The sequence below is a fragment of the Phodopus roborovskii genome, unplaced genomic scaffold (assembly GCF_943737965.1).
Source record: "Phodopus roborovskii unplaced genomic scaffold, PHOROB, whole genome shotgun sequence".
Classification (NCBI taxonomy): domain Eukaryota; kingdom Metazoa; phylum Chordata; class Mammalia; order Rodentia; family Cricetidae; genus Phodopus; species Phodopus roborovskii.
This window is the reverse complement of record NW_026125477.1, coordinates 140301-159701: the sequence shown is the minus strand read 5'-3', so window position 1 is coordinate 159701 and position 19401 is coordinate 140301. Positions and strand designations below refer to the sequence as shown.

At 48.3% G+C, this 19401-nt stretch overlaps 1 protein-coding gene and 1 pseudogene across 1 annotated transcript in view; both read left to right on the top strand.

Annotated features, from left to right (window-relative positions):
• Positions 1–480: 480 nt before the first annotated feature.
• LOC127215564 (tubby-related protein 3-like) lies at positions 481–5763 on the top strand (annotated as a pseudogene).
• Positions 5764–18346: 12583 nt separating this feature from the next.
• The window catches only part of LOC127215563 (transcriptional enhancer factor TEF-3), a 69969-nt gene continuing 68914 nt past the window's right edge, over positions 18347–19401 (top strand). The window contains exons 1-2 of the mRNA XM_051175970.1: positions 18347–18441; positions 18538–19247. Coding sequence (XP_051031927.1) covers positions 18347–18441; positions 18538–19247 — 805 coding nt within the window. The remainder of the gene's footprint in view (positions 18442–18537; positions 19248–19401) is intronic.

The window sequence follows — 19401 nt, the reverse complement described above, 5'->3', positions numbered from 1 at the left end:
AAGAAGAGGCCATAGCAGGATGTTGGAGTTTGCCTAAAGCAAAATTGGAGGTGGTTGTGCAATAGGATATTATGTAGCTCAGGCTGGCTTCAAGCTTTTATGTAGCCAAGGATAGCCTTGACTTTCTGATCTTTCTGCCTGTGTCTGCGTGAGTACTGGGATTATAGACATGCACTGCCATATCTAGTTCCAGTTAGTGATTTATTAGTGTGTGTGTGTGTGTGTGTGTGTGTGCGTGCCGTATGCGCGTGCGCGTGCTCGCACGCCTGAGTGTCTCATGTCATAGCACACACATGACCATCTCAGACAACTTTAGGGAGTCAGTTCTTTCTTTCCCCATGTGGATCCTAGGAATTGAACTCAGGTTGTCAACCTTGACAGCAGGTTCCTTTACCCGCTAAGCCAATATGATCTTTGGGACCACAGTTGGCAGTTGCTGACTGTGTTTTCCTTTTCTGCCAGGCATCTTAGGTAGTGTAGACCAGTGAGGAGACCGACAATGAGGGAAGAGGAAGGAGACAGTCTTAGCTCTCCATCAGCTCATTCAGAGAAAGGGATTCTGCGGCCAGCCAGAAAGCAGCCTCGGTGTGGTCCTTTGCAGCTAGTATGATTATCCCCAAACACTGGCAGGTAGTTTGCACTGGGGCTCCTGGTTTGTTTGATTCACCAGATTGCCCTGGGGAGGAGGCTGGGGACAGGGGGAGGAGGCTGGGGGTCAGGGGAGGAGGCTGGGGGGAGGAGTGGCTGGGGTCAGGGGGGAGGAGGCTGGGGACAGGAGGAAGAGGCTGGGGGAGGAGGCTGGGACAGGGGGAGGATTTGTCCACTAAGCGTCCTGTGGCAGGGAAGGAAGTTTGCGCCCAATTCTGGTTACTCACAAAACGCCATCTTCAGGGAGACAGGCGCTTCAGGTGTCATAGCCCAGCAAGGTGATGGCCAGCTTGGAGAAGTGGAGAATTTAGGGGAGGACTTTGCATACAGTCCTGCCCCTCGGGGTGTCACAGTGAAGTGTCGAGTCACCCAGGGATAAGAAAGGCATGGACCGAGGCCTCTTCCCTACCTACTACATGCACCGGAGGCGGAGGGAGAATCGCAAGGTATGGGGGCCACCCTGGCACGTTTCTTTCTTTGCCTCTAGTGCTGGCCATGAAGCATCGTGCACCCTAGGCAGGCACTCCTCCACCAAGCCACGCCCTGGACCCCTAAGATGCCACGAGGGGACAAGGCTAGGGTAGGACTTGGTGGTATGCCTGGGGAGTCCCACTGGTTAGAACATGTCAGCTCAAAGTTGTGTACCCAGGAGCTCTGGTTCTGGGTGCCGGCACGTCTGTGGGCAGGGTCTGTATTCCTCACCCCTGCCCACCCTCTAGAAAAACTTCCGTCCCAATGTAGGGAAGTGGAGAAGTGTTTCCCCTCGTTCTAGGATGGAGCTCAGCCCCAACTCCTGAGCTGCCCCACCACTGAGCTGCCCCCAGCACCACAAGAGTGTAGGAGTGTGCTTCTCCCTCCCACTTTTGCCTTCTTTTTATGGGCTCTCATGTAGCCCAGGATAGCCTCAAACTTGGACAGAGGGTGACTTGCTGAACTCCAGATCCTTCTGCCTCAGCCTTCCAAGTGCTGGGATTAAAGGTGTGCACCACCACGCCTGGCCGACGGTTAACATCTTTGCAGGTGATAGATACTGGTAGACGTTTGTGGTCTCACTGGACTTGTGTTTGATATTTTTCTTTTTCTCAGATATTTCTTCTTGCTGGTAGGGAAGCGAAAAAAGAGCAAAACATCCAACTACCTGGTCTCCCACGGACCCGACAGACTTGTCTCGTGAAGGGAAAGTTACATCGGCAAACTCAGGTGATGGAGCCTCAGGTCGCCGGCCTAGTGTAGTCTTTCTGTAATTCCTGTAATTTCAGAATAATGGCTGTGTTACCCCCCACCCCTATGCAGTTCTCTTGTTCTGTGCTACTGGGGATCGAACCTAAGGCCTCACGTGTTAAGCAGTTGCTTTACCACTGAACTATAGCCCAAACCTTTGCTATAGTTGTTTATTTGTAAATGATTCAAATACAGAGATGTGTTGATCTTAAAAAGGAGAAAAAGTTAGCTGAGCAGTGGTGGCACACGCCTTTAATCCTAGCACTTGAAGGCAGAAGCAGGAGGATCTCTGTGAGTTTGGAGGCCAACCTGGTCTACAAAAGTGAGCCCATGACAGCCAGAGCTGTTACACAGAGAAACCCTGTCTCAAAAAAAAAAAAAAAAACAAAACATGAAAACAAGAACAAAGTTAAAAGAGACTCTTGAGGCCTCTATCTCAAAAAAAAAAAAAACAAACAAAAAAAAATACATACATACATACATACATACATACATACATATATACATACATAAAAAAAAAAAGTTAAAAGAGACTCTTGAGGCCAGGCATCATGGCTCATACCTTTGCTCTCAGAATTTAGGGGGACAGAAGCAGGTGGATCATGAGATCCAGGCCAACAAGGGCTACACAGAGAAACCCTGTCTCAATAATTAAATAATAATGATGATGTAATTTATTTTGTTAAATCATTTATTGATTGTTAATAAATTGCTTATTAACTCTTTTAAATAAACATTTGAAAATCTTAGGCCAGGCGTAGTGTGGCTATGCCCGCCACCCCAGCACCTAGCAAACTGAAGTAAGAGGATTTTGTGCACAAGTTCAAGGCCAGCCTAGGATATAGAGGAAGACCCTCAGCAAACGAGGAAGGAATCTAGCCTTCCTTGTGGTCTGTGCTCTTTGGGAGATCGTGTCTGTGCCCCCCCCTTGGCTGTCAGGAGGACAGCTGTCTCCTCTGCTTGTCTCCTGGAGGGAAAAATGCAGATCGTCATGGTCGTTTTTCCTCCTGGTACCAGATCCAATCTCATGGGGACCAAGTTCACAGTATACGACTATGGTGTCAACCCAGGCAAGGCCCAGGGTCTGGTGGACAAGGCCCACACCCGACAGGAGCTGGCCGCCATCTGCTATGTAAGTGCTGTCTTGCCTTACCTGCTGCTCCCCCTCTGCCCCACTGTGCTGCCAGCCAGGCCCTGAGCCAGCTCTGCCCCTCCTCCCCAACGCTCCTTTTAGGAGCCGGTATCGCTTCTTCTTTGTATCTGAGTTTTAATTGGATTTGGATCACCAAATTCGGCTGTGACTCACTCTCCACTGCCCTCCCTTGTCTTGGTACTCACTCTTTGGCCAGAGGCTACAATAAGAGCGAAGCCACCTCTTTGCATTTAATCTTTCCCTTCCCTCCTTTTCTTTTTTCTTTTTTTGTAGTCGTTGTTTTGGTTTGGTTTTTTTTTTTTTTTTTTTTTTCTTTTGAGACAGGGTCTTCTTGTATGCCCAGCCTTGCTGCATATTCCAGGCTGGCCTCAAACTCTCAACCTTCCTGCTTCAACCTGCTGAATTCTGGGATTAAAGGTGTGTGCCACCACAGCTGGCTTTTTTCTTTCTCTCTTTCCTTCCTTGACAAGGTCTCACTACTTTGCCTACGCTAGCCCCAAACTCCTGGGCTCAAACAGTCTTATTTCAACCTCCCAAGTACTGGGACATGTGTGCAGGCGTGTGCCACCACACCTGACTTCTGTGTTCAGTTCTCAGGTTCTGTGTTTAGCCCCAGCAAAGAAATGAAACAGGTTTCGGTGCTCTCAACGCTGGCAATATTTTTTGGCATTCTGGGTGCTGGCAGTATTTTCCATGCCAGAGGAGGTTTCCTGTAAGAACAGTCCTAGGTTGCTTCTTCCCTTCCCTTTTCAAATTCGGCCTTGTTTTACTGTCTTCCAGGAAACAAATGTACTGGGTTTTAAAGGTCCTAGGAAAATGTCTGTGATCATTCCGGGAATGAATATGAATCACGAACGCATCCCATTTCGGCCACGAAATGTAAGTAAAAATACATTCACAGTGAGATCAGGTCTCAGAGACAGAAGAAAGATTATATTCCATCGGCGATGCCTCTTGAATACAGTAAAACTGTACAGAACAGACCAGCTAGAAAAGACAAGAAAGAAGGGTTGCTCCTTTGGAACCAGGCCATTGTGCAGGTCTTCTGTTATCAGAAGAGCCCCTGCTCACGGTCCCCCCGGGATGGGGTGGTCCGGAGATGCTGGCTTGAGAAACACCAGATGGCATATAGGAATCTTAAAGCTGGGTCTGGAGAAATGGCTCAGCGGTTAAGAGCACTGGCTATTCTCCCAGAGGACCTGGGTTCAATTCCCAGCACACATACAGGGTGGCTCACAATCACCTGTAACTTAAAATAAAAACAACGATCAGTAATTGTTCTTAAAGTAGAAAAAAATGCTAGAAAGAATCGCGAAGCTTAACTGGGATCAACATGTAAAATAAGAAATAATAATAATAATAATTGAAAAAAAAAAACCTTGCAAAGCTAGTGGTGATGTTTGGCTTCAGTTCTGTTGCCGTTCCAACTTTTCCCTCTTCCACCGTCTGACTCTCAGAATTGTGACTACGTGACAATCATTTCCCATCCACACAGGAACACGAGAGCTTGCTTTCCAAGTGGCAAAACAAGACCATGGAGAACCTGATCGAACTGCACAACAAGGCCCCCGTGTGGAGCGACGACACCCAGTCCTACGTCCTCAACTTCCACGGCAGGGTCACTCAGGCATCCGTGAAGAACTTTCAGATCGTCCATGGAAACGACCGTAAGCCCGCTGGAAGGGACCCTAAGCCGGCAGCGGGAAGGGCTAGGTGGGACTGGGGAGGGTACTCTGTGCCGATGTGGAAATGGGCACTTCCGGGGAGCCATGCCAGGAGGGAGTGACTGAATTTTAATCTCTTGAAAAGACAGAGCCACAGGGCCCGAGGGGGTGTGAGCATCTTCCCATGGCACAGCAAAGAGCTCTTGGGTGAGGCCATTTAGAACCCAGGTGCAGGTGACCGCAGTGAAGCCAGCCAGCTGACTGCAGCCCCGTCAGTCACCTCTGGTCCTCCTGCTTCTCTGGGCTCTCCGCCTGTGCCCCATGTTGGTCAGGAATAATGTCTCTACACTCTATCGGGAGAACAGAAGTAGAAACTTCTGGTTTTACCTTTTTGAGACAGGCTCTTCCTATGTCGGCCCAGCCAGTGGAGCTGCCATCCTCCTTAATGTTGGGATTGCAAGTGTGTGCCACCGCACCAACTACAAGCTTCCTGCTTTGTTTGTTTGTTTGCTTGCTTTTGTGCTGGGGTGGAACTTGGCACCTCCATCTCCCTCTCTTAGTGGCCCATTTTTAAAAAAATAATTTATTTTCAGTGCATTGGTGTTTTGTTTGCAGGTATATGTGTGTGAGGATGTCAGGGTCCCCTGGAACTGGAGTCACAGACAGTTGTGAGCTGACGTGTGGGTGCTGGGATTTGAACCCCAGTCCTCCGGAAGAGTAACCAGTGCTCTTAACTGCTGAGCCATCACTCCAGCCTATTTTAGAGAGAACTTGTGGCTCGCCAGTCCCATCCCCAGTACAACCACATTAACCTCTAACATGGTCGTTTCTTTCTGTTTCCAGCGGACTACATAGTCATGCAGTTTGGACGAGTGGCTGATGATGTATTCACACTAGACTATAACTACCCATTGTGTGCACTTCAAGCCTTCGCCATTGGGCTGTCCAGCTTTGACAGCAAGCTGGCTTGTGAATGAGAAACAGCAAGCAGGGGACATCCTCACCACAGAGCCTTCAGGAGCAGAAAGTGGCTGCCCTTGACCGGCCCCAGCACAAGAATAGCAATCTTCTGCCCCTGCCGGGATGAACGAGTGTGTGTGTGTGTGAATGAGCATGTGTATGTTCAGACATGCACACACTCGTTCATGCTGTCTCTGAGCTTCACAGACCTGGCCGTGGATCATAGCTCCCTGTGGGTGAGAGATGGCTTAAAGCCCAGGGAGGAGGACACCTGGGCATTCTGGTGACTTGCACAGCAGCTCCTCTGCGGCATGTGTAGTTTCCTGTGCTCAGGCGCTTCCAGCAGAATCAGGTTCTCATGATGAAATGCTTCCTTTCTTGTTTCAAAAGGGGACTATTCCCTTGGATGCCTTTAGCCTCTAAGACAGGAGCCTGCAGACTTTCTCAACCAATGGTCTCATGGCGTCTCTTGGACTGTCTCCACTTAGCCTTCTTTAGCACAAAACAGCCATAACCAGTTGATGCACAAAGAGCATAGCCAGGTCCCAATAAAACTTTATTTATACAGTGGGCACTGGCCTACTTTGGCCTGGGCTCTGGTTTGCCAGCCTGCCTCAGTGTAACCCTATACTCCAAAGCTGAAGCATCTTCTAGATCATAAATAGAAAGGGGCACGGTTTGCTTTTTAGGGGCAGCAGACTGACTACTTATATCTTTACTTTTGTTTTTCCTGGAGACAGGGTTTCCATGTTTAATAGCCTTGGATGTCCTGGAACTCACTCTGTAGACCAGGCTAGCCTCGAACTCACAGGGATCCCCCTGCCTCTCCCAAGTGCTGAGATCAAAGGCGTGCCCGTCACCTCCTGTTGAGACTGACTCTTAAGAGGTGCTTGTGCCGAATCTGCTCTTGGTCGCTTTTACCTCACGGTGATGATGGCTGTAGGTGTCATCTGCCTTCAGGAAGCTCAAGTCAGTGTCCTATTGTCTGTTTCTGGATCATGTGACGCTATCTTGTTTCTGGGGTCTGGGAAAGCTCATGCCCTGGCCTCCTTCCCTGTCCTCAGAGCAGGGTGGTAGGCAAGGATCTCAGCAGAGTGACTGGCCAGACCTCTGAAAGCCTCGCCCTCCAGGGTCTTCGTCTAGTGTGAGAGGCAATGGGACCGCCTGCCTCACTCACTCCACAGGCCTTGCCGGGTCAGCTTTGTCCTCTGGCCTTCAAGCCTGGCCCACCAGAGAAGACACTCCCTAGCTCACTGACGCTTTTGAAAGCGTGAACACTTCATGCAAACCATGAGGAAATTTCTCCAGTTCACCTGACCTTGAGAATTCCAAAACTTCGGCCCTGCATTCAGTGGTTGTCCACTGCCAAGCTGCTTCCGGGTTGGGTGAAGGGGTTGCCGGCTACTGCTCCGCTCCATGGTTTTGTCCATGGGGACTCCTCCTTTCTCCCTGCTCAGCATCAAGCGGCTGTGTGGTGGCCTGAGATGTGGGAGGAGGAAACCTGGGTTCACCGCGTGTCCCGTTGTCCTGTCTGTCCTTCAGGTATCACTGGTTTCTGCCTCAGGCATGCTTCCCATTCAGTGCCTTGTTCATAAGCGTGCTCTGAAGCCTGTCACACCTCTATCACCCACTGCCCCTGACAAACCGCCTTTGCTGAGCAGAAAGTTGTTCATTGTCTCCAGTGAAATGGCGTGGGGACCATGGGCCACTGGATCTACTCCTGTCCAGCTAAGAGAGCTGTATACGCCCATTTCATAGGCTCTCTGCTTGAGTGTGCAGATGAGCAGATGATCGGTTTTACGTAAATCATATTTATACCTTTTGTATGCCATATAAATAAAGATAATTTATATAATAACGTCACCTTCTTCCCAGAACCCCACCCTTTGGGCTTTGTCCTGTTGTATTCTGTGGGAATGTTCTTTGGTTCAGTCCTTGGGTACCACAGACTGAGAAGTCTCCTTAGGAGAGAGTGTGGCGGCATCATACTCAAGATCTTAGAGCTCTCTGCATGGATGGTAGAACTGAGCAGAATTCACAAGGGGCTCTGAGGAGTCAGGTTGCAACATTCTTGGACTCCATCATCGTGAGCCTCCTGGATCTTTTGTTGACATTGTGCACTGATGCAGCTAAGCAGTAAACAGAGGTCACCTCTTATTCCAAGGTCACTCTGTGTGTATGTAGGGAGTCTTGTGCACCCAAGGCTGGCCTGAACTCTCTGTAGAGCCCAGGCTGCCTTTGAACTCACCTCCCCTCCTATCTCAGCCTCCCAAGTGCTGAGACCACAGGGCTATGTCACCATGGCTACACTTCACGTTTAAGGATCACCTCCTATTGACAAATGGAAAGAAGTCACCTGCCCGCAGATGCTCCATGGGCTTTCACTCTGGGCACCAATAAAGACAGGAAAAGTCCCAGCTGAGAATTTAGTTCTCACTAACCTGGTTTTTCTTGGTGCATAGTTTTATGTGGCTAAGGTGCATGATGGCCTTGGTTGTGTTTTTTGTTTGTTTGGTTTTTTTGTTTGGAGGTCTCACTAGTTTTTGGTGTGTGGTTGTTTTGCCTGCACGTGTTGTTTGCAGATGTTTACAGAGACCATAAGAGGGCATGGAGTCCACTTTAACTGGAGTTACGTGGTTGTGAACTGTCCTGTGAGTGCTAAGAATTGAACTCTGGTCCTCTGGAAAGACAGACACCAAGTGTTCTTAGCCACTGAGCCATCATCTCCAGGCTCTGCCTCTTGAGTGCTGCTATCCAAACAGATTCTTTATAACACTTTTGTTTGATATTTAGTGATATCATCAGTTAGGTTGACACTTGTGGATTCTTTTTGGTCCTATATGTAATTTTCTAGATGCACAGAGACATCCACATAGGAAACACTGGGACACTGAATACTACCTTGTTCCCAGCCTCTGTGGCTGCTTTCTGGTCTCCCTTTTATCAAGGTTTTATTGCTGGTTTTGTTTTAAGCCATGATCTTGAGGGACAACATGGTATCACATGCCTGTAATTCTAGAACGTTAGTGGCTGAGGCTAGAAAGGGGAACCTTGGAGGCCAATCTGGTCTACACAGCCAGACAAACTAGCAAAAGTCCCAGTCTGCAAAGAACAGGGCTCTCTTGTGCCACAACAGACTTTGCCTTGCTGTGAGAGAAAGTAAGAGAGTTTTGTGGTGCCACCTCGTGGTTAATAGTGCACATTACAACTCAAGAGCTCCAGTGACCACACCACCGCCCTGTGTCACACAGTAACTCTTAAGAGAACACAAGTAAATGTCTGGTGTCTGGGGATTGAGTCTTGATAGTCAAACTATCTCAATGAGCTATGAGCTATGCACCTGGCTCCAAATACTTTTAAAGTAAATATCAGGACCTAAGGAGACAGCTCAGAGGGTAAGTAAGAGCGCTTGTGGCTTTTTTCCAGAGGACCTGGGTTCAATCCCTAGTACTAACTTGGTAGCAGGAACTTATAACTTCAGTTCCAGGGGATGGACACTCTCTTCTGACCTCAACTGGCACTGGGAACACACATGGTGCACAGACATATTGATGAGCCAGCCTGCCTCCATTTTAAACTTAAAAGCCATTTTTACCTTTAATCCCAGCACTCAGGAGGCAGAGGCAGGTGGATATCTATGAGTTTGAAGCCAGTCTGGTCTATAGAGCTAGCTCCAGGACAGCTAAGGCCATTACACACAGAAACCCTGTCTTAAAAAAAAAAAAAAAAAAAAAAAAGGCCATCTTATCATAAAGAAAAACTAGGCGCATTCCTGTTTATGATAAAACCTGTTTCTCAGGGACTGGGTTATACCCTCCTGTAACCTTAACTACAAACTGTTCTAAACTGCCTGTCCCAGGAAACCGCAACCATGTCTTTGTTTCAAAAAGTTGTTTATAACTATCTTGCAAACCTCCCTTTGTTTCAAAAGGTTGTTATGGCTACCTGTTGTTATGACTACCTGTTGTTATGACTACCTGTTGTTATGACTACCTTGGTACACCACCTTGCAATCACATCTTTGTTAGAACTAACCTGTATGCTTATGCACTGCTCTGTAACCCTTCCCATTTGCCTGCCAAATCCCCCATTTGGAAACCTCCCACCCCCACCCCTGAGGTATAAAAACTTTGTCTTCCCCGCGTCCAATGCTGACCTCTGGAACTCTACCTTAGGGGATCAGGAATAAAAAGGCTTGCTTTCATTAATTGCTTGCCTTTATTAATTTGGTCAGGATGATGAGGATAAGCAGTCTTCCTTCTTGCATATTTGAGATTAACAATATCTGCTGGCAAAACACTCATACACTCTATTTTCCTTTTTGGGTTTTTCAAGACAGGGTTTCTCAGTGTATCCCTGGCTGCCCTGGGACTCACTCTGTAGACCAAGCTGGCTTCAAATTCACAGAGATCCGCCTGCCTCTGCCTCCCAAGTGCTGGGATTAAAGGCGTACGCTGCTGCTGCTGCCGCCACCACCACCACCGGCCTGGCTAATTTTTTCACTTCCCCAACCCCTTACTGAGCAGTTTGTGTGTCCAGCTCTGCCAGCCATAGGTCCCTGTCATGCTGCCCTCACACGCAGTTGGCCTGAGCAGGAAAGCAGTGCAGAGTGCCCACAGACAGGCAAGGAGGGGATTGGTTTAGTTTTCTTTTTAAATCTGCAGAACCCAGAAACTCATAAATGGAAGGATGGAGTCCTTCAACTACAACTACATTCCCAGGCCCTTGGCTCCTGATTTTAGGATCTCTACCTGGTGGTTGGAGCTATCATGCTTAGGCTGAGGAGTCAGCAGATGATAGGAATTGCAGGGAGGAACTCACCTCTCACAAGAAAGGGAAATGGGTAGAGTCCTACAACCCCCCCCCCCAAGGCACACCCCCAATGACCTAAGGTTCTCCCATCAGACCCCACCTAAGCTGGCAGCTAGCCTTTTCATACCAGAGTCTTTGTGTGCTGCTCATCATCCAAACTGTAGCAGGGCCCTGGTGTCAGTAAAAGTTTCCCTGGCCTGTGGCCACTTTTAGACACATCTTTAAAGTCAGTTCTGGAGACTCCCGGCAACACTACACGCCTATGGTTTGTCTTTCCTATGATTCTCCAGTATTTCTAGAATGGTTAGCTAGCAGTTCTCTTTGAGGTGTTCGAAGGGACTGGCCAGCCCTGAAATGGCAAGCGTGGCCCTGAGAAGCTCTGCCTTCTGTGTCTTGCTAAAAACCATTAGATTTCACTCCTAAAGCTATTCACCTTATTTTGGCCACTTCCTCCTCTTGAGGCTGACTGCCATGGTTCAGCTGTTACAGTATTAAAGCCCAGCAATCAAAAGCCCCTTTGGCTGCCCTAATCAACCTATCCGATCAAAATTTAACTCCCCATCCTAACACAGGGTTTCCCCTTTTTCCTGTAGAAACCACCATTTGCCTATGGGCCACATCAGTCTCCTCTCTATCCAGAAGCAGGTCCTTTGTCCCTCCAGGACAAATGTTCCTTCTCCCTCTCCCTTGTCTTCTGTCATCTCCTTTGTGCTGAGAACTTGGTCTTGGGTGCCTTGTGCTGATACTGGTCCCTTCAGCTTGGGAGCAGGAAGGCTAGGGAAGGAGATGGTTTGAGGAGGAAATGAGGGTGACAGGCAAAAAACAAAGGTGCTGGTGGGAGGAACCTGGAGAGATGGCTCAGAGGTTAAGAGTACTGCCTGCCTCTTCAAGAGGACCCGAGTTCAATTCCCAGCAACCACATGGTGGCTCACAACCATCTGTAATGAGATCTGGTGCTCTTTTCTGGCCTGCCTAGACACACAGGTATGCATAATAAATAAATAAATCTTAAAAAAGAAAGCCAGGAATTAGGTAATTTTAAAATTGATGACTGGCAACTGGGCACTGGGGGTGCATGCTTTTAGTCCCAGCACTTGGGAGGCAGAGGCAGGCGGATCTTTGTGAGTTGGAGAACAGCCTGGTCTACAAGAGCTAGTTCCAGGACAGCCTCCAAAGCCACAGAGAAACGCTGTCACAAAAAACCAGTTTTTGTTTTTCCTTAGGTTTTTCTTTCCCTTTTTATTCAATTTATTTACGTACTTCCTCATTGTGGATTTGTGAGGCAGGGTCTCATGGACCCCATGTTGTCCTTTGAAGTCCTCAATGTAACACAAGACAGTGAATTCCTGACCCTCCTGGCTATACAGGACTGTCCTGCACCCCTCCCCCACACCCAGGCCTTAGAGAACTGGAGTCATAGGCACTGGGCTGTGCAGTGCTAGGGATCCAACCAGGGCTCTAGGCAAGCCCTCTGCCAGCTGAGCCACATATTCCCTGTTCACTTCTTTAAAAAGTTTAATGGACACATGCAATTGTACATACTTATGGATACTGAGTCACCAGGGCCAACATACCCATCCATGTCTTTAGACGCTTATCATTTCCTGTGACCAGACTGTCAGTTTGTGTGTAAACAATGTTCTATGTGTGTACATCCACCCCCTCACTCAATAACCCTCACCCACACTTCACTCCGTTTGTTTATTTATGTGTTTAAGATAGGGAGTCTCTATATAACAGTTCTGGCTGTCCTGAAACTTGCTTTATGCACCTTGCTGGCCTTGAACTCACAGAGATCCACCTGCCTTTGCTTCCCCAGTGCTGGGATTAAAGTTGTGAGTCACCACCATCCATCCGGCTACACCTCACTCTTGATATCTCCCTCCATCCTGATTTCTCTCCTGAGGTCACAGTCACTCTTAGGATGTCCCCTTTAGATGGTCAGTCCATGGCTATGCTGCCAACCAGAATAACCACTCACGTATAAGTAGTTATTGGTTTTATTTATTGGTCTTTTTGAGACAGTCATATACAGCCCAGACTAGCCTAGACAGGACCTGGATGTGTAGCGCTTGTTTATTTGAATGCAAACAAATGAAAATTCACCCCTTAGGTTGGGTGTTGCTTACCAGCCACGGACATCTTGATTTCTGGTTTCCAGATGGACCTATCTTCTTGTCTCCCTGCGTGGAAGTTGAAGAGGGTGTCACTTTTCCAGTTTCTTCTGGGATTTCAGTACTTGAGGGGCGGGGAGATCTCTTTTCTCTGTGTATCTGTAGTTCTTAGCTACCAAGGGGCCGAGGGAGTCATTTATGGTCACGGAGCCTGGTACCGTGAGCCTGTACTCAGAGGGCATAGGTAGGAGGATTTCGAGTCCAAGGTCAATCTTAAACTATATGAGGGAGTCACCCTTAATTATTTGGGGAGCAGAGCCAGCCTGACATAGGGTAAACACTGTCTGGAAGGGTGCGGGAGTTGGGAGGTAGATGGTAGATAGCTCGGTGGTTACAATAGCTTGCTGGCCAATCGTGTGGGCAAGAGTAGGTCAACACCTCACACCTATGCAGTGTACTTTACAAATTCCCATCACACCGCTTTCATGAGCTCTAATGCCCTCTTGTGGCCTCTGGAGGGCAAGCCCCTGCCCCACACATATGGGCACATACTCGCAAGATAGACACGCACACAGAAACACAAAGAGGGCTGGTGAGATGGCTCGGTGGATAAAGAGGCTTCCTGTCACCAGGACACTGAGCCCGACAACACGAGTTCCGTCCGTGGGACACAATTGGTGGAAGGAAGGGACTCCTAGAAGTTACCTTCTGGCCTCCATGTACCACTAAACAAATAACTGTAATCATTTTTTAAAAAGTGTATATGTATGAGTGTTTGCCAGCATTTATGCATGTCTATGCAACATGTGCCGGGAATGCCCAAGAAGGCCACAAGGGGGCGTCCGGAACTCCTGGAACTGGAGTCACACACAGTTGTAAACCGCCAAGCTGCACTGCGAACTCAACCTCCATCTTCTGCAAGAGCAGCAAGTGCTGTTAACTGTTGAACAGTCTTTCCAGGGTCTCACTCCACAGCCTGGATTGGCCTGGGGTTTATTACGTAGTCCAAGCTGACCTCCAACTCATGGCAATCCATCTGCCTCGACCTCAGAAATACTGGGATTAAAGGAGTGAATCACTATTCCTGGTGTTTAATCACTTCCTTAGAGTTCCCCTTCTGGGGCTGGAGACAAGGCTCTGTGGCTAAGAAAACTGATTGTATTACAGATGACCTGGATCCAGTTCCTGCAACAACATGGTAGCTCACAGCTGTCTGTAATGACAGTTCCAGGGGACCCAATACCCCCACACAGTCAAAACACCAATGTACATGAGAATAAGTACATTTGTGGATTTTTTTTTTTGAGAATTTTACTCCCAAACATTGTCACTTTGTGAGGTATATGGGAGGTTAGCTCTTCAAAACACAGGGAAGGGATACAATGTAACCTTTAGAACCTGCTGTTCCCAAGGTAGTTTGCTGAGAGCTCATTAATTTTATTTACTTATTTTCACTGCTGGAGATTGTATCTACAGCCTTGAGCAAGCTAGGCATATCCAAGACCACTGATCTATGCACTCTGCCTAGTGTGTCCCTGATGCACAAACGTGTGCTCTCTCTGTGTGTGTGTGTGTGTGTGTGTGTGTGTGTGTGAGAGAGAGAGAGAGAGAGAGAGAGAGAGAGAGAGAGAGAGAGAGAGAGAGAGAGAGAGATTGACTCTAGAGGCATAGAAGCAGCCAGGTGGCTGAGCCACAAAAAGTAATCTTAGGGGCTGAAGAGATGGCTAAATAAGTCTGATGCTGTTTTTGGCTGTCAACTTGACTATATCTGTAATTAATTAAAACCCCCAAATGGGTCACACCTGTGAAGGATTTTTAATTTGAATTGGGACGATTCAGTCCACCCCTCCCACCCCCATCCCCCAACTCATTCTGTATACTAGGCTGGCCTTGAACTCAGAGATCTGCCTGCCTCTGCCTCCCAAGTTCTCAGATTAAAGTTATATGCCACCTCTGCCCTGGTAGGAAGGTCCACTTTTAAAATGAATCGGTTGGGGGGTTGTTTTTGAGAAAGGGTTTCTCTGTGTATCTCTGGCTGTCCTGGAACTAGCTCTGTAGGCCAGGCTGACTTTGAACTCACATAGATCTGCCTTCCCTGCCTCCTGAATGCTGGGATTAAAGGTGTGCATCTCCACAGTCTAGCTCTAATCTGAATCTTTGAGAGAGGAAGAAACACCTCTAATCTGGGCCACGCCTTCTGGTGGAAGCCTATATAAATTGCTTTTGTCTCATTAGCAACTTCATTTCTTCTCTGGAATTAGCGCCTACTTCCTTTAATTCTGATGTATACCAAAGACCAGCTAAGATATCCAGCCTTGTGGACGGAACAACTGGATTCAACAGGCAACCATTATTGGAATAGCTGGACTACGGCCTGTAAGTCATTCTAACAAATCCTTTCTCTCTCTCTCTCTCTCTCTCTCTATATATATATATATATATATATATATATATACATACATATATACACACACACACATATATATACATATATATTAATTTATTCATATGTATAAAGTATTTACACATAATCTTTTTTTGCGGTTAAATAAGAATCAGGATAAACAAATAGGCTGAATAGATGTTTATTCAGGGAGAAATAACTTACAACCTAGACAGATGAACACCAGTTCCACCTGATGCTTTCCTCTCTGCTACCGGCCAACAAGAGAGGCTTTCCGGCTCCTCCTCAGACCTCCTTCCACAGGTCACTTCCGCCCATGGCTCCACCCCCAATGGGCGTGGTCAGTGCCACAGAAGGAGACAAAGTGAATATCCCACTACATAATCTCTATATATTTATATAAAGTATATATAGTTACATGTATAAAGTATATATAAATACATATGTAATATCTCTATATAAATGTATATATATTTTTTTTTCAGAAACAATTCCTTAATAAACAAAACAATAACACCAATAACAAAGAGCATCAAACCTTCAGGAATCAACCTGCACACACCTCTTTGACAATCCGCAGTGGTGGCACACACCGCCAGCCTGGTGTGCAGAGTGTTTTAGGACAGCCAGGGCTATTACACAGTGAAACCCTGTCTCCAAAAAACTAAGGAAAAAAGCGTGGGGGAGGATCTGCCCTTTTCATGTAGTAAATCCTGAATGTCTGGTTTGGAGTTTAGTTCAGTGTTAGAGCATATGTGAGCCCCTGGGTTTGGTCCTTAGCACTTAAACAAACAAAACACTAAAACTACTACAGAGTTTAAACATCCCCTTGTTCCTAGCAGCTTGGACCTATTCCATCACATAGATGTGAGTGAATTTGTGCAATAAGGGATCCTTACAGATATTTTGATTATGATCCAAGTGGGTTTAAAAAAAAAAGTTTATTACAGGAACAGAAATAATACCAAACAGCATGTGGTAACACTAATTAATATGGTTTTAAAGGTTGAGTTGGGGCCTAATCAACACAAATACCCTCCCCACATCAAAACCAGCTTGGACATCACCACCTTACCTTTAGCCTCCACCCACATGTCAGACTGGAGTGGTCTGGGCCTCCAGTAAATTAGGCAAGTCATGGGCCACATGATGTAATTGGAGGGGATTTGTGTCTCCCAGCTGTACGTAAACAGCTAAAACATTCCCACCAGCAGGTCATTCTTGAGGGTCAGTGAATGAAGGTCTCAAGTATTCTGAACCCACCTGGCCAGGCTAGACGACCTCTGTAAAGCCCTGTCACGGGGCGGAAAGATTGCTCAGTGGTAATTAATACTCTTGTAGAGGACCTGGGACCTGGCTCCCAGCACCCATATCAGGCAGCTCACATCATCACGTAACTCTAGCTGCAGGATAATCTGATTTCCTCTGGCCTAGAGTGGGACCTGTGTACATGCAGGCACACCCACATACACATCAACCAAAGAAAATTCACTGGCAGCCCCAGTCCCTCAGAACGGGTGCATCTGATCAGTTTTCTTTAGCAGAAGGGTTTTCAGATGGTCCTCTTTTTCTGAGAAAGCAGAATTCCCAAAAACCTAGAATACTCTAGAAGCTTGAAAGGGTAAGAACCAGAAAGCTAGAAGACACACTTTTTCCACCTTGGATCCCCCAATGGTTTTGAAGAGAAGCAAGCAAGCAGAGCGCTCTCTGAGAGTCCTCTGCTGCCTGTGAAGGGCTATTTTGTCTGCATCCCACACGTCCTGGCCAGATTCCCCTCCCATATTATCCTACTTCCCTGTAGTTGAAATTAATTAATTATATTTTGCTTTAGAGATGGAGTGTTGCACTATAGTCCAGGTTGGCCTTGAATGCCAGGTCTTCCTGCCTTAACCTTCTCAGGCCCTTGCCACCAGGCCACCACACCACAGCTGGACAGAGCTCTTACTATAGGTGTGACATGGTCAACTGTCCATCTGTAACACTCTTTCAGCTTAAAGGACAACCTCTATTCACAGATCACAATGAATTTTAACTTTATTTCCAGATCCTGAGGCTCTCTCTTCGGTCTCAGTGTCACGGAGTGTGTTCAGGACAGGACAACAGTCTCCACATGGCATTCAAGACTCTTGTCAGAGGGTCTAATGACAGCACCAAGAAAGTCACGCCTGGGTCTAAGTGGCCTTCAGGATGGCCACGTCCTCAGTGCAGCCTGTGTGAACCTCACAGTCAGCTGTCCCTTGAGCTAGGGAATTCTGGTGTGTACCACCACACCCGACTACTTGTTTGGTTTGCTCTTAATTTTTCACACCAAATCTTCCTGAAAAGTCGCTTGGCAAACTCATGTGTCCTTTAAGAATTGGAGCAAGGTCACCCCACAGACCTGGTAGCAAAAGCCTGCACTGCAATTCAAGCTATTCCCAAGTCTGAGGCAGGAGAATTGACCAGTTCAAAGCATGCCAGGGCTACAGAGTTCAAGGCATGCCTGAGTAACTCAATAGACCAGTTTCAAAAACCAAAGCAAATTAAGGCTGGGGCCACAGCATCATTGTAGAGCTTTGCCTAGCATACACAGTGCCCGGAGTAAACATCACACCGGGAAAAGTCACCCTTATGCCTTGAAATCTCATTGTTTCTGTTCTTAAATTCATGTTGGACGATGATGCATTATTGAATTACTGTTTTGCTTCGATGGTCAGCTTCTTGAGGGCAGGGGCCTGCCTGTTTTGATGCCAGAGTGAACAAATGCTCAAGAAAGGATTGTTGAATTAAGTGGCAGGGCAGTTTGTACTTCATGCTCAGAGTCTTGTGTTGATCTTCTCATGTGAATGGATTATGACTAAGCTTTGATGTGACTCATTATTTAATAAGCATACTAGAATTTATATATCCAAATGAGGGCTGCCTCCTTCAAAGTCTTCACTTTGTAAGGCTGGATGCTACTTAGTCCCGTGATGCCGGCATTTCCGCAGACTCTTTGGATCACCTCTCTTTGGCACAACCGTGGCATTTATAATACTTTTCAGCATTTCTCATGCTGCTGTACCCTCATTTAGTCTGTATATCTCCAACTTATGTTAGTGTTGGGAAAATATAAGATAAATCCTGCCATTTACTGCCTTCGGGGGTTTCTGTTTGGCCAAGGAGCTCGGACTGGGAGGACCACAGCAATAAAAACTAAGGGATAATGCTCCAGAGACTGTTCGATTTTTGGAAATAGTCTTTTCTTTGGTTTTAAGTTTCCCAAAGCGACCGGGTCGGTGCTGGAGCTATATAGTTAACTGTGATTGCTTTAAGCCAAATTGTTATAAAGATTACTCAGCCCGAGCCACGTGTTTCTCCTAAGTTAGAAGTCCAGTCTTCTAATTTCATGATGACGCTGTCCTGTGTCCTGGGTCCCCAGCCAAGTTCCAACTCTCTGCGAACCCAGGCCGGGACCCTATGCCCTTATTATTCTCACAGCATCCGGTGAACCTATTAACAGGATAAAGAGTCACGGAGTAACAACCGAGCACATGACGGTTCTCCCCTTTCTTCCCTGCTTTCTGAGTGACAGTTCTGCAGATCCCCAAGGGACGTCGAGAGAACTGAAAGGGCCAATACTGGGGAGGGCTGGAGAGGGAAAGCGGTGGCGGATCTGGGAGCAGAGCCGGGGAGTTCCTGCTTCCTGCTCCCGGAGCGAGAGTCCTGGGTAGCAGCCTCGGGGAAGGGAACAGCCCTTCCTGCTCGCGACCGCGTCCTCCCAGGAGCGCAGCGAGGCGCGCCCCCACCCCGGCGGAGGGGGACGGTTTTCAGCTGGAAGTGGGGGGGGGGACAGCTAGGACTCAACGCCACCCGGGGGTGTGGGGAGCTGGATGAGAGCGGGACATCGGTAGCCCGGAGCCCAGGCGGGTGGGTGCGAGCTGCGGGAGGCGCCGAGAGATCGGCGGGGTCCCCGGGTGTCTCGGCCCTGCCCGGTCCCGTGGCTGCCCGCGGTCCCTCGGGCTCCGCCCCGCCGCTCAGCCCGGCCCCTCTCCGACCGGGTCTCCTCCCCGAGGTGCGGGTGGCAGCGCCACTCCCTCCGCTCCCTCCCCAGCCGCGCGCGTCTCATTCCAGCGCCCATTCCGCGCATTCCTGCCGGGCTCCTCTGCAAACTCCGGCCCCGGGGGTGGGGACCGCCGCAGCTCCGCGCTCCGGCCCCGCAGCCGTCGCCGCGGCTGGAAGACTTGGTGCCCCGTGTGGACCTGCTGCATCCGGCGGAGCGCTCCTGCCCCGCCTCCCGCACTCTGGGACCGGTAAGACTGCCGAGTGCGGAGGATCTCGGCGTCCCGCGTGGTCCCGGGCAGCACTAGAGGACCACTGGGGCACGCGCGGGAGGTGGAGCCCAGGGGCTGGGCATAGCAGGGTCGCCTGACTGAAGTATCAGAGATAGGCGTTTTAAGAGCCCCA